This window comes from Tursiops truncatus, chromosome 16, assembly GCF_011762595.2.
Source record: "Tursiops truncatus isolate mTurTru1 chromosome 16, mTurTru1.mat.Y, whole genome shotgun sequence".
In the NCBI taxonomy this organism is placed as follows: domain Eukaryota; kingdom Metazoa; phylum Chordata; class Mammalia; order Artiodactyla; family Delphinidae; genus Tursiops; species Tursiops truncatus.
The window spans coordinates 11,490,070-11,502,809 of NC_047049.1; the positions used below are offsets into that span (position 1 = coordinate 11,490,070).

Genomic DNA, 12,740 nt, shown 5'->3' on the forward strand with positions numbered 1-12,740 from the left:
CACTCAGGCCCTCTCGCCCCACTCCTGCATGGTACCTTGTGGCAGGAACACTTCCGGAGCCATCTGCTGGCTCTGCGATCAGAAGCCCATCAACCTGGAAAGGGCTCAGGTGGTCTCCTTAGACCCTGCCCCCTGGAGCTGGGCCAGGGCAGGTCGGGTGGTCAGCATGGGGGCCAGCGTTGGGTGGGGCTGAACCGTCCACCTGAGGAAAGGTTAACTCAAAGACTGAAGCAGCACGTCCTGGCATCTTGGGGGCAGCTGGCATTGGCAGAAGAAATAGAACAGCTCAGCAGAAGGGAAGAAGTGCAGCCATATATTCATTAAGGAATTTATTTCTCTTAAAAAAACAACAGTGGTTCGATCTAGATACAGCAGCACTGTGACATATCGAGGGAACACACAAAGATTCAAGAGCAGCAGGAGAACAGAAGCCGTTATCCTCAGGAATGACTCCAGAATGGAACTATTTTTACTCATCAATGTTAAAATTTCCCTGAAAAAAAAATAGAAACCTTTGGATACTAGAAGGATTATTATTTTAACACTAATTATTTTAACAGCCACTAAGCTCTTCTAATTGAGAACATTTGCTTTTGATCTGTTACAAAAATGACTTAGTGATGGACCAGGGAAAGACATCTAGATTCTTCTTTTGGGGAGTGTCTTTCCCTCCTAAGGAGAGCTAGTGTTTCAAAGGTTTTAGCCACTGTCCACAGCACAAGCCTTTAAAGTTAGACCAGACGAGGTACCTGCACCTGAGCAGGGTCTGACCCCTACACGTTGGAGCTTCAAAAGCTGGGCTGGTTGGTCCTAAAAGTAGGTACAGAAGGTGCCTAGGGGGACGAGGTGTCACCATGTGGTCTGTTGTGATCAGAAAGTGAGCTCTCTGCCGTTCGTGACTCACAGCTCTGCGCTTGGAAATGCACAAAGATTTCACACTCTTTCCATAGAAAGGCTAAAAAGTTAGGAGGTCCTACCTCAGAGTGTAGAGCTAGAGAACAGGAGACAACCAGAGGGGTTGCCCATGGATACGCAAGCACACAGCAGCCCCAGAGGAGAGCTGGGTGTCACCCCGACTGGCGTTTCCTCTTCATCTCGGGGGACTTGGTGGTCTGCAAGGCCGCTGTTCCCTTCGGCAAGGCCTGGGCTACCAGGCTCAAGGAGGCTGCAGTGCTCCCTCTGTATTGAGGTCTGGGTCAGCAGTTTGCATGAGAAAGTTAGTGGGAAAAGTTTGGGGGAAAGGACAGGGGTGTAGAAGGATAGGGAGAAGCTTCCACGGAGGGCTGGGCTCCTTGACCCCTGGCCTCTCGGAGGCCAGGCCCTCAGCGTCACCAAGGATTGCTAGATTCAAGGGCAGGCAGCCGCATCTCACTTGTGCTTTCAATGCCAAGGCCACGTCCACATACGTGTCCCCAGAACTCACTGCCATTTGCCCCCGTGGGCTGCCTGGGAAGCGTGCATACCCCAGGCCACACCGCTTGCTTCCGTGCAGCATGGCCTCCAAGACTGAGCGCTCCCCTTTGTTAAGAGCAGTGCATTTCGGGAAACAAGCCCTCTTGGGGCGGCTCAAGACAGGGCAGCCCTTAGCTACTGTGCAAGTCAGCCGCCCTCGCAAGAAGCCTCGTGGTTTAAAGAACGATGTTCCCGGCCTAGAAAGATCAGAGGATGAGTTGATGTGGGAGGTGGTGCCATCCTCCGTGAAGGTGGGGTTGGGTCTTTGTGATCTTGTGGGTGATAATCATGGGAGCCGCCCAGGGGGCTTGAGAAACACTCACAGGTCATGGTGATCACGGCAGAGACCACCCCCGTCTCACTGGGGACAGCGGCTTGGCTCCGGAACAGGGGAAGCAGAGGTGCTTCTGCAAGACCCTGCGTCTCACCTCAAAGGCACGAAGTCAGAGAAGGTCCGGTGAGAAAAACGTCATGCTTGGAGGAAGAAAGTCTCTTCCGTGAAGAGTTCAAATGCAGTAAAAAGATTTAAATCCACTGGCTGCCCAAATAGGCCTCCTCCTGGACAGGTAGATGGTGGGAAGGTTTGCTTTTAAGTTAAAAAATCTTTTTAAAAATGCAGCCATAGAAAACAAGCTGGAGTAGAGGTTGGCAGCGGGGCGGTGGGTCCAGGGACAGGACCTGTGGCAACTGGGGACCCAGAGGGGAGGGGGCTGGCTTTCAGGCACTGTTCTAAATGAAGACGCCCCTTCTCTGTACAAAGCAATGGACCGAAAGGAAGAGAAGGATTGAAAAGGCCAGTGACTCTGACCCTGTACACTTTGGGGCGCTCAGGGGACAGGTGGCGAGGGTGAAGGAAGACTCCCGTTATCCTGAGAGCCACGCAAAGTCCTGTGCTTCAGTCTCTGTGCTCTCGTGATGTAGAAACACACTGAGCAGATGTATGTTTTCTTTCTTGCTTCTTGATGATTCTCTACCGCAAACGGACAGTGCGTTGGCTTTGAGGTGTAAAGAGACTGGTTGCTCCCCACCAGTCCGTTTGGAAAAGTTTGAGTTGCTGTGAATCGGGCAAAATGAATGAAATTTCTGGACAGGAGGGTGGTGGCGTGGACTACTGCCTGTCCCAGGAAGATGACTGTCCTTTTCATTGAGGAGGGTCAGTAAGAGCTTGAGGATCTTAAAATACTGCTCAAAGAGCTTTCCACTTCCTCAGCAAACACTGAACACGGCTGTTTGTATTAATCTTGTACTCAGCTCCAGAGAGGTAACGGAAGCAGCCTCGGAGACGAGAGCTGGTCTTGAAGAAAATAATACTGCACATTAAAGGGATCTAAGGGAGGCCCAACTGTTTCTTTTCTTCTCTTTCCTTGTAAAATGACCTCAAAATGGTCAGTTGCAACGGTCAGGCCCCTGTCTAGCCTCAGGACCCAATGGCAAAGTTTGGGGAAGGAGCATGGAAATTGGGACACAGGCTGACACGCTGGCTTCTCTCTCCTCCCTAAAAGCTCAGGCTCCAAAGTTGCCTGGTCACCTAGAGAAATAAGTTTGGGAGGATCACATCAAAAGCCCCACCGATGGCCTAAGGCAGTGGTTCTCACACTCCAGGGTGCATCAGAATAACCTGGCGCGCTTTTTAGAGATACAGATTCCTGGGCCCTACTCCCAGGGAATCCCATTCCGTAGGTTTGGGGTGGAGCCCAGAATCTGTATTTTAACAGGAGCTGCTGCTGCAGGAAGTGCAGGGCCCACGCCGGGAGAAACCCTGGCAGCTGCCCAGTGGCTGAGACCAGGTCTGGCTGAGGGTGACCTGGCAAGCAGGGGAGCCGGGAATTCAACTGTTCACCCCGTCCCGGAGGGGAGGCAAAGGCAGCTTTGCTCCCTGTCACCTTGTGAAGGCGGCAGGGGGGAGGCTGGCCACTCCCTGGGGCTGGACAGCCCTGCTCAAAGGGCCTGGGGGCTGCCTTTAGAGACCCTGGTCTGGCAAAGCCACCAAGTTCTCCTGGGGCTACTTGTGCCTGGAGCTTTGAGATGCCCGATGAGAGCTCGCCTCTGCTTCACCTCTCCCGGAAGGGACAGTGAGTTTTTCTTGAGCTTCTGTGGGTGGCCCGGCCTCTCCCATTTGCTTGGAGAGCCAGCCTCCTGCATCCATGCCACCTGAGCCAATGAATCTGCGGGGCCCCAGGAAGCTCTCAAGGCCCTCTGACCCCGTAAACACTCAAGGGACATGCCCAGAGATCCTGGAGAGCCACCTTCTCCTCTACAAGCCCAAGACCTCCGCTCCCTGATGTTTCTATGGGCTGTAAGCATTTGGGACTCTTGGGGTTCCATGACTACTCCTCATCGTTGCTATGCGTCTCTTAAAACTAGAATAAAACAATCCCCAAATGCAAGCCTCTTGAAAACATACTGGCTTTAGCAGTCAGAACCTACTCAGAAAGAAAGAGGCCTAGACACCCTTGAGCTGAAGACCCTCAGCTCCACGTACCGGCCGCCTTCCAGAAGGAAGAGGAGGCCAAGGCCAAAGCAACAGTGGCATCGTGTGCCCCCAAAGGAAAAGTGCACATCTTGACGGAGTTGGGCCCAGGCAACTCCATGGACCCCAACGGAAGACATCCTGGCTGGGGGTGAAGTCCCAGTCGGTCTTTGAGCATTTAATTCAGATAGTTACAAGCCAACAGAACGGTGATACCAATGCGAGGGAGGGAAAGGTTATAGAGATGGATACAATCAATCCTTTAAAGGTGAAATGGGAATCATTTTCTACATTTAATAAAAACATTTTCTCATTTGAGGCTCTGGAAGTCTTGAGTCACATTTTTTTTTTTACACCCTTCCCCGCCCGCCACCCCTCTAAAATGTCTTAAAACACATGGCTTAACAGTGGCTGCACAGAAAATATACACCCTCAAAGTCTGACTTTCATTTAAATACAAATATACAAAATGTAAACTGAAACAATAGAGAAATTTACAAAACTTTTCTTTAAAAATAATAAAGACAAAATTCAGTTCTAGTTATGACGCTGTTAAAACACGTGCAAGTTGTATCCAATTGGATTTCTATTGCAATGTTCGACAGAGACACAGCCAATCCACCTTGGCTTGAGGGCCGCCTCCGAACACAGACCTGAGTGGAAATCTCTTTGAGGAACCTGGAGGCTCCCCATCTCGGGGCTGGACGGCCTCCTTCCCCGGCTCCTGGAGGGCTCCCCCGCCTGCCCGCCAGGGCGGAAGCTCCACCGGTCACAAGTCCGCTTCTAAGGAGGAGGGTCTAGGCTGGTCCCACCATGGGCTTCAGGCCAGAGCTGCAGCTAGCTGCTTCCGGTGGAGTTTGAACTGACATGGTTTGAATTTATGTGATGGTTAAAACTGGTCTTGGAACTGGCTGAACTCTTGGAATTGTTCTGATGCTGGGAGGGGGGTGAGCAGGGAGGAGAGAAAGAGGGAGAGAGAAGGTCAGTCATCGCAGAGTCGAGCCCTGGGGACCTTGCATCACAGGGGCCTCTGAATCTGAACTGGAGGGGAGCTCAGCTGACCGGCTCCCCGCCTTGCTTTCTGCTGCCTTCTGTTCTCCCCCTGCAGACCCAGGTCCGGAGGCCACCCCTTGGGGCAGAGGGCTTTACCTGATTAACAGACGCCCAAGGCAGAGAGGAGGTGGTCCCTCCTATACTATCTATCTACATGGTTAGGCCTGCAGGCCCAGAGTTAGGCTGCCGGGTTCGAATCCTAAATCCGCCACTTCTTAGCTGAGTGACCTTGAGAAAGTGTCTGACTCCCTCGGTGCCTGGCCCGTGATGTGGGTTAGGAGCCACTTCTGCGCAGGGCTGTTGGGAGACGGAAACAAGGCTGTGTGTGCGAAGGGCTCTAGCAGGTGCCCGGCTTGGGAACCACAAGCTGCTCGCCCTCAGTATCCCTGGCACCCTCTTGGCACCCCCGTGGGCGCGGGCCCCTCACGTTGCAGAAGAGAGCCGGCGTGTCTGCTCCCCTGGTGGCAGTCGTGGTGCCAGGCACTGTGCTGAGGTCACTGTCCTCCACCTCACTCACCCTGGGCAGCCGGCATCTCCATCCTGATTTTTCATGTGGGCAAACAGAGGCTGGGGTGGGGGTTGGGTTCAATACGCTGCCACCCAACCGAGAAGGGTCAGGGCTGGATTTGAACCTGGGCCGTGAGCTTCCACAGCAAACGCTTGTCCCAGGATCCCGGGCCGTCCTGGGGGGGCTCGGCCACTTCGGGGGTGGAGGTCATTTCTTTCTGGAACTTCAATTTTACTTAATGGAAGCATTTGAAAATTTTATATATATATATATATATATATATACACACACACACACACACACATATATATATATATATATATAAAATATATATATTTTTTTGCGGTACGCAGGCCTCTCACTGTTGTGGCCTCTCCCGTTGTGGAGCACAGGCTCCGGACACTCAGGCTCAGCGGCCATGGCTCACGGGCCCAGCCGCTCCGCGGCATGTGGGATCTTCCCGGACCGGGGCACGAACCCGTGTCCCCTGCATCGGCAGGCAGACTCTCAACCACTGCGCCACCAGGGAAGCCCAAAAATTATATTTTTATAGTAGATGGATATGAGTATATTATGGAATAGGAGGTGAAACTCACATGAAGTTTTTAGATAAAACCGCAAACTCAGGCCTCAGTCTGCATTTTCTCTCAGTGTGCCTGACCCGTGCTGCCCGCCCTGTTACCCCAGATCCTCCGCAGGGAGGATCACTGGCTGTGTGACCTTGAGCAAGTTCCTTAACTCCTCTCAGCCTCAGTTTCCTCATCTGTGAAATGGGCTAATGGGAGCACATCCTGGGCTCACACTTCACTAAGATGCCCCAAAGGAGGGATGCAGTTTTGCTTGCTGATGCATCTTAAGTCCTCAGGTAACAGTCTAGCGTGGAGTAGATGCTCAATACATATTGGTGGAATGAATAGTTGAATGAAGGCCTGGGGTTTTGTGAAGATTAAATAAGAGACGCCTTCAAAAAGCACCCAGCACCGTGCCTGGCCCACAGTGGAGTGCCACGAACAGCCACCTCTTCCCTGTTATCTAAGCAGGAGGGAGCTGGGATGCCCGGGGCCTGGGTACAGAGCTGCTGCTACTCCCTTGGGGGGAGGAGGAAAGTAAGGAACCAGGGCCCTCCCAGGCCTCAGGATGGGGCCCTGCCTTCTTGAAGGGCCAGGCCAGGAGGCGGCGCTATTGTGGCCATCTTCTTGGTGGCAGGGATGAGGTTAGGGGTCTCTCACTCTAGAAAGCCTGCCGGGTCCTTCCTGGGACATTTCTCCCATGTGGCCCACAGCAACCCTTGATCCAGGGACAGGCTCTGAGGGAAGAATACCTTTTCCTGAGGGCCAAAGTCTCCTCTGGCTGCCAGCTGCAGGGCACAGCATCAAACTACGGGAGCCATGAGGTTCTTTGGGGATCACCTCTCCAGCACCAGATCCCCCTGTTCTATGTCAAATCTTTACCTACATAACTTGCGTCGTCTTTACAATGGCTCTCGACTAGGGGCGTTTTGTCCCCAGGGCCATTAGGCAGCATCTGGAGACATTTTTTTTGGGGGGGTGGTGGTACGCGGGCCTCTCACTGTTGTGGCCTCTCCCGTTGCGGAGCACAGGCTCTGGACGCGCAGGCTCGGTGGCCATGGCTCACGGGCCCAGCCGCTCCGTGGCATGTGGGATCTTCCCGGACCGGGGCACGAACCCGTGTCCCCTGCAGCGGCAGGCGGACTCTCAACCACCGCGCCACCAGGGAAGTCCTGGAGACATTTTTGATTGACACACGGCAGTGGGGGCTACTGCCATCTACTGGGCGGAGGCTAGGGATGCTGCGAAGGTCCCTCAACGCATAAGTCCCCGCGACAATGAATTAACCCAAAGCATCAGCAGCACCGAGGCTGAGGAACCCTGATGACCGGTTAACTTTGGGCTGGCCCTGCCCCTTCTGCTCTGGGGACCCCATCAGCCAGTGGGTCTCAAGGCACTTCAGACAGGCTGCCTCTCCCTTCCAGGCTGCTGCTGCCCCCAGTCTCCCCAGCCTGCAAGCTGGTCTCAGTTGTCTGGAAGGCTAAGACCTGGGGGTTCCCAGAGCTGAGGCCAGGACAGCAGGGTTGAGGTGGGAGTGAGGGTCTCACCTGACGCTTGAAGAGCCTCTGGAGCAGCCCTTTCTTTGGCGGTTCCGGAGGGTGGCTTCTGTTCAGGTCCGGCGAGAGGGTACCGTTAGGTCCAAACACATTCAGTTCCTTAAAGCACTCTGTTTCGATCATCTGGAGAAGCGGTCAGAACACGGGTGGTGTCAGGGGCTGCGTTGGTCATCTTGGGTGGACAGGAATCCCAGCAGCCCAGCCCTGGGCGACACTGCCCCGAGCCCGGTCCTGCCAGGCTCTCCGCCCGCCCTCCATCTCACAGGGCAGAGAGCCAGGCAGCAAGGCCCGCCCACCGCCTCTCCCTGACGGCCCTCTCCAAGAAGACAGTAGCCGGCCACAGAGGGCAGCAGCAGGGAAGCGCTCATCTCCCAGCCACGGGACTCACCCCCAGCTCCTCCTCTACCCCAGCGCTCCGGACCCTCCCCCTTCCAGCGCTGCAGGCCCACTGCCCCATCACTGCCATCTCACTCGAACCAGCTCGAACTTGCCCCACCTCCAGCCCCCCCGTGCCTCCACTGCTGCCCCATTTCTCTTGTTTCCCAGCCACGCTTCTCCAGAGAGCCATCGAGACAGGCCTCCTCTTCCCGCCCAGCCAGCTCCTGACCCAGCACCACACCACGCCCCAGTCTGCCCACAGGGACGCCCACCCAGCTGTCCCTCTTCTGCCCTCGTTGCACCCTCCCCTCAGGGTGAAGCTGAGGGCCCCGCCGTGCTCACCTCGCTTTGCCAAGGGATGGGTACGGAGCCCGTGGAGAACTTGGAGTAGAAGTCGTCGTCTGTGTGGTCCAGGTTGACGCCCTTCACGGTGGAGAACTGCTCGATGTCCAGCACGTCCTTGCAGTACACGGCCCGGGGCTGGGAGGGCAGGGCGCTGGTCACCAGGAGCCCTGCCTGTGGCTCTGGTGGCCCCCAGCCAGGCCCGGATGGTTTTGATGGAGAGCAGCGGGGGTCTCCCAGGGCCACCCCCGCTCCGGGAACCCGGGCTGCCCTTCGCTCAGAGGGGCCAAGGCGCCCCCAGCTGGGGTGACGAGAGCTCAGGGCCCCTTCCTGCCATCACTGCCCCGCACAGTATGCAACGGGGCGATGTCCCAGGAGGACCTCCCTGGCCCTTCTCGCATCGGAGGCCAGTCAGGGGTGGTAGGTCAGCACACAGGCTCGGCAGCCACACAGACCTGGGCTGGGGTCCCAGCTGTGTTAGGTGCTTTGTTAAAGTTACATATCCCCTGGAGGCCTCAGTTTCCTCACCTGCAAAATGGGGCAGTCGAGGCACCAGGCCACGGGGCTGTCGTCAGTGCTGCTATGGCCCCGGCGCCGTAACCATAGTGATCTCTCTCATCTCACTCATCCACCAAACATGCTCTGGGGCAGCCGTGCGGGGACTCACAGAGACAAACCCGCGCCCTGCCCTCTGGGGATTCGAGGTCAGTGGGGGAGGCCTCCCAGGGGCTCTGGGAGCCTGGGATTCTGGAGATGAGGACTTCATAGAGGTGATGATGCCAGGGTGGGTACAGAGAGACCCCCAGACCGGGCGACACCCTGCTACTGGAAGACGGGGGCCACCCCTTGCCCACAGGTCTCAGCCTCTGACCCGGGGCCCAGCACAGGTGTTTAGTGAAGTCGAAGGTCATAAATCAATGCACAGGTTCAGTCTAGGCTGGGGAGGCTACTTACATCTGGAATGAAGGGAGGGTCCAACATCCCGGCTTCTAAGCGCTTGAAATTCATGTTCCTGAAGAAGGGGTGTCTCTTGACCTCTGCTGCCCCTTCCTCCTGGCAGCCCAGCCTCTGCTTTGCATCTTTGGTGAGCAGCTGTGACAGGAGAGCCCCATGAGGACTTGCCTGGGGGGCTTTTCCTCCTGCCCAGAGGCCTGAGGGGCAGAGGGGCTTCGGAGAGCTTGTGGTCACCTCCCTTTCACACGAGTGGCCCTGAGCCCTCCCGAACGTCCCTCCTGTCTCCTCCGCAGTGCCTGCGCCACCCCAGGTACCCAGCGGACACTGCCTGCTCAGGCCTCGATTCAGGGTGGCCTCCTGAGCCACAGTGTGCTTGGTGGTCCCATGTTCCCAGCATGCTCAGATGCCTGGAACCCCCAGGAGAGCAGGAATCCTGTCTGCTTCTCCAACCCAGCATGCACTAATGTTTGTTGAATTGGTGTTAACTCTTCTGCTCCAGGTAAGCTACAAAGGGCAAGGGCTGGTCAGTGGGTTCTTTCATTCATTTACTCCGTTCATAAGTACATTGTAGACTTGTACCCAGTAGGTCCCGAGAGAGGATGCTAAGGGTCTGGCCTCAGGAAATTCATGTTCAGAGGACCCATCAAGGCAATGCAGATATGACACCATGGTGGCAGAGGAACAAGAACTGGCTGCCAGCTGAGGCATCGGGAGGTGTCCTGGGGAAGGGGCATCTGTGACAGGCTTTCAAAGGTGGGAGCAGGCATCGGAGGGACCTGTGGCATCATGAGCAGGGCGGCAGGGACACTCAGGGCGTGTTTGGGAAACACCTGTCTTTGAGTCTGAGTGAAGGATGAGGGAGGTGGGTCGGGGGAAGGGGACTGGTTGGGGAGAGTGACGGACGGTCCTGAAGGGCAGGTCCAGAGGTAGGATTTTAATACAGGTGTAGTGGGGAGACAAGGATGGTTGGGGTAGAGGACTGTCCTCATCACAACCAAAAGGCAGGATGGTTAATAGGAGAGGAAGGGGCTGCAGGAGCAGAGACAGCTGGACGGGAGGAAGGTGTGAATGAAAGAGAGGAAGGGGGGAAGGGGAGGGGCAGACCCCGGCTGAAGATGGGGCAGGGCTGCCACGTGACCGCAGGGCATCAGTCCCTCCCCACAGTCCCAGTGTCCCCACCCCACTGAGCACTGCACCATATATGCAGCTGGAATCTACTGTCTGCTTTGACACTAAAATCAAAGTGGGTGGTCTGCACCTTGGAGGGAGTCCAGCCCTTTCCTTTACCAATACCCTGGTGCCCTCTGCATGTGTTCATTTAATACACATTTATGGCTGCCCTGAGAGCCAGCGGGCAGGGGGGGCCTCCTGGGGCCCAGAGTCTGGAGGGGAGGCTTGCTGGGACTGCCCACCCCCCAAAACTAAGGAATGAAAGGTGGCAGTGGGGCAAGCACCAGGTGACAGCCTTGAAGGGACTAAGCCGTGAGATGGCCACTCACAATGTCACCCTTCGGTCCACCGACCACCCAAGAGTGTTTTGCCCAGTGGGCTGGTGGCTCGGAGCCTCAGCTGCTCTTCTCCTGGGGCTTTGCTCTGCTCTGAGTAATCCCAAGAGGCTGCAGACCCCGAAGCCTGCAGGGGCTGGCCAGACAGATGGCACAAGTGAGAGCAATAAGGTGAGGGGTGGGCTGGGCTGGGCGGGCCGTGCCAGGATGCCCGTCAGCTCCTGCCAGGCAGGGATGCTGGCCAGTGTCCAGGGCTTCTGCTTTTTTTGAGAAGCCAGAAAATCCAGGTTTTTACGTGAATTTGCCCCATTTAAAAATCTTGGCAAGTAACCCACTATTCACCTCTCTCTAAGACACTATGCAGGCTGAAATAAACACCCATCTACATGCTGCCTGTCTGCAACCTGGGCATCAGGTAGAGAGTTTACACACGTAATATCAGTATAAACCAGAAGTGAGAGGGAGAGATGGTGTGAGCTGAGGTGGATGGGGCAGGCAGAGAGGGCTTCCTGGAGGAGGAAGACTAGCAATGGGCTGGAAGGACCGGTGAGACTGAGAGGGCTACAGGGCCAGTGGGGAAGAACCAGTGATGGGACTCAGCAGGGGCCTGAGAAAGGTGGGGGCTGAGGTCTGGGCCTAGGTACGACTGGACCCAGGGGACAAGGCAATGAGATATATGCATTTCTGGACACCAGGGGCAGTGAAGAGGGTCTTGTGGCTGCCAAGATGGAATGAGGGACAGAATCTGGGGGCCAGGGACCAGCTTCCTTGCTGTTTGTAGAGAGACCTTCCTCGGCAGGTGGGGCTGGAGCTGCTCTGGGCCTCCATGGTCTCCTTACGGTCAGGCCCTGCTGTGTCCTGAGCTGGTGTCCCTTGGTGGTGGCAGCCTGGCTGCCAGACCAGATGGGCTGTGGTTAAGGGCTCAGAAGAAGCCCAAGACCAGAATTCCAAGACCCCAGGGTAAGGAGGCAGAGGAAGGCCAGAGAGCTCCAAAGGTTCTTCTAGCTGAGAGAGACAGGGGACCTTGGTTTGACACGTACACCTACGGACCCAGGTCTGCCTGGAGCCCCAGGCTCAGATGCCACCTTTCCTTCAGTGGCCACCAGGGGACAGCAGAGGAACAGCAGTGCCCCCGGTCCTGGGGCCCCAAAGCCGGGCGCCAAAGCCGATGACTGTGGGCAGGGAGGGGGCGCTCTGTGCCTCTCTGTCCTCTCAGCACATCCCATGCTGCTGCTGGGCGTTTCTCAAGACCTGCTTCTCTGAATTCCCTGACCTGGGACATTTGGTGATGCTGTGACCTCCCTCTTCCCTTGTCCAGTTAGCTCCCTCTGGACAGATACCTGACTGTGACATAACCAAGTATCCTTGGCACCCCCCAGCCCCCGGCTGTCAATCATCCCTAGGACCCCACATTTCCACGTACCTGCCCTTTGCTGCCCTGCTCCTCTTGCCCCCCGACCCCAGCTCTGGCTGCCGTGACTACCTGTTTTCTCGGAGGTCCCGCAGGTACAGGCTGGCCCAGGCCTGTGGTCCGGGCGTGTGTTTGCTTGTGTACACACCACACCTCCCTCCCTGTCTCTCACACATGCCAATGGCAGATCTACGGTTCCTCTTCCTTTGGAAGTGGTCAGATGGCAGCTCTAGCCCAAATCCTTCTTCCCTTGCCTCTGTGACGTCAGACCGAGGCTGGTAAGAGGAAGCGGTCAGGCAGCAGGCGGACGGCTCCAGGAGGGTGGCCTTCTGGGGGTGGGAACTATGCCAGATGGTTTCTGGGCCCCTAGCAGTGCAGCCTCAGGTTTTCTAGAAGCAGAAACTCTGCTACTTTTCATCAGCTCTCCGGGCCTGCCCTTCTCTGCACGCTAGCCTGGTTTACGCCCATGATTCAGATCTGAGGGTCCGCCGGCCTGTCCGCTGCTCCAGGCGCAGCGTGCTGCAGGGAGAGGAAGGGGATCT

The 12,740-nt window shown here is 56.2% G+C and overlaps 1 protein-coding gene across 6 annotated transcripts in view; it reads right to left on the minus strand.

Annotated features, from left to right (window-relative positions):
* Positions 1-314: 314 nt before the first annotated feature.
* The window catches only part of GRK5 (G protein-coupled receptor kinase 5), a 224,904-nt gene continuing 212,478 nt past the window's right edge, over positions 315-12,740 (minus strand). For 4 of the 6 annotated variants that reach the window (XM_033842013.2, XM_033842011.2, XM_073793899.1 and 1 more), the window contains 4 exons: positions 9,283-9,420; positions 8,329-8,466; positions 7,600-7,731; positions 4,865-5,272 (listed from right to left, as the gene is read on the minus strand). In XM_033842013.2, coding sequence (XP_033697904.1) covers positions 5,126-5,272; positions 7,600-7,731; positions 8,329-8,466; positions 9,283-9,420 — 555 coding nt within the window. In that variant the 3' untranslated portion in view covers positions 4,865-5,125. The other 2 variants (XM_033842014.2, XM_033842012.2) reach the window with 1 other exon arrangement.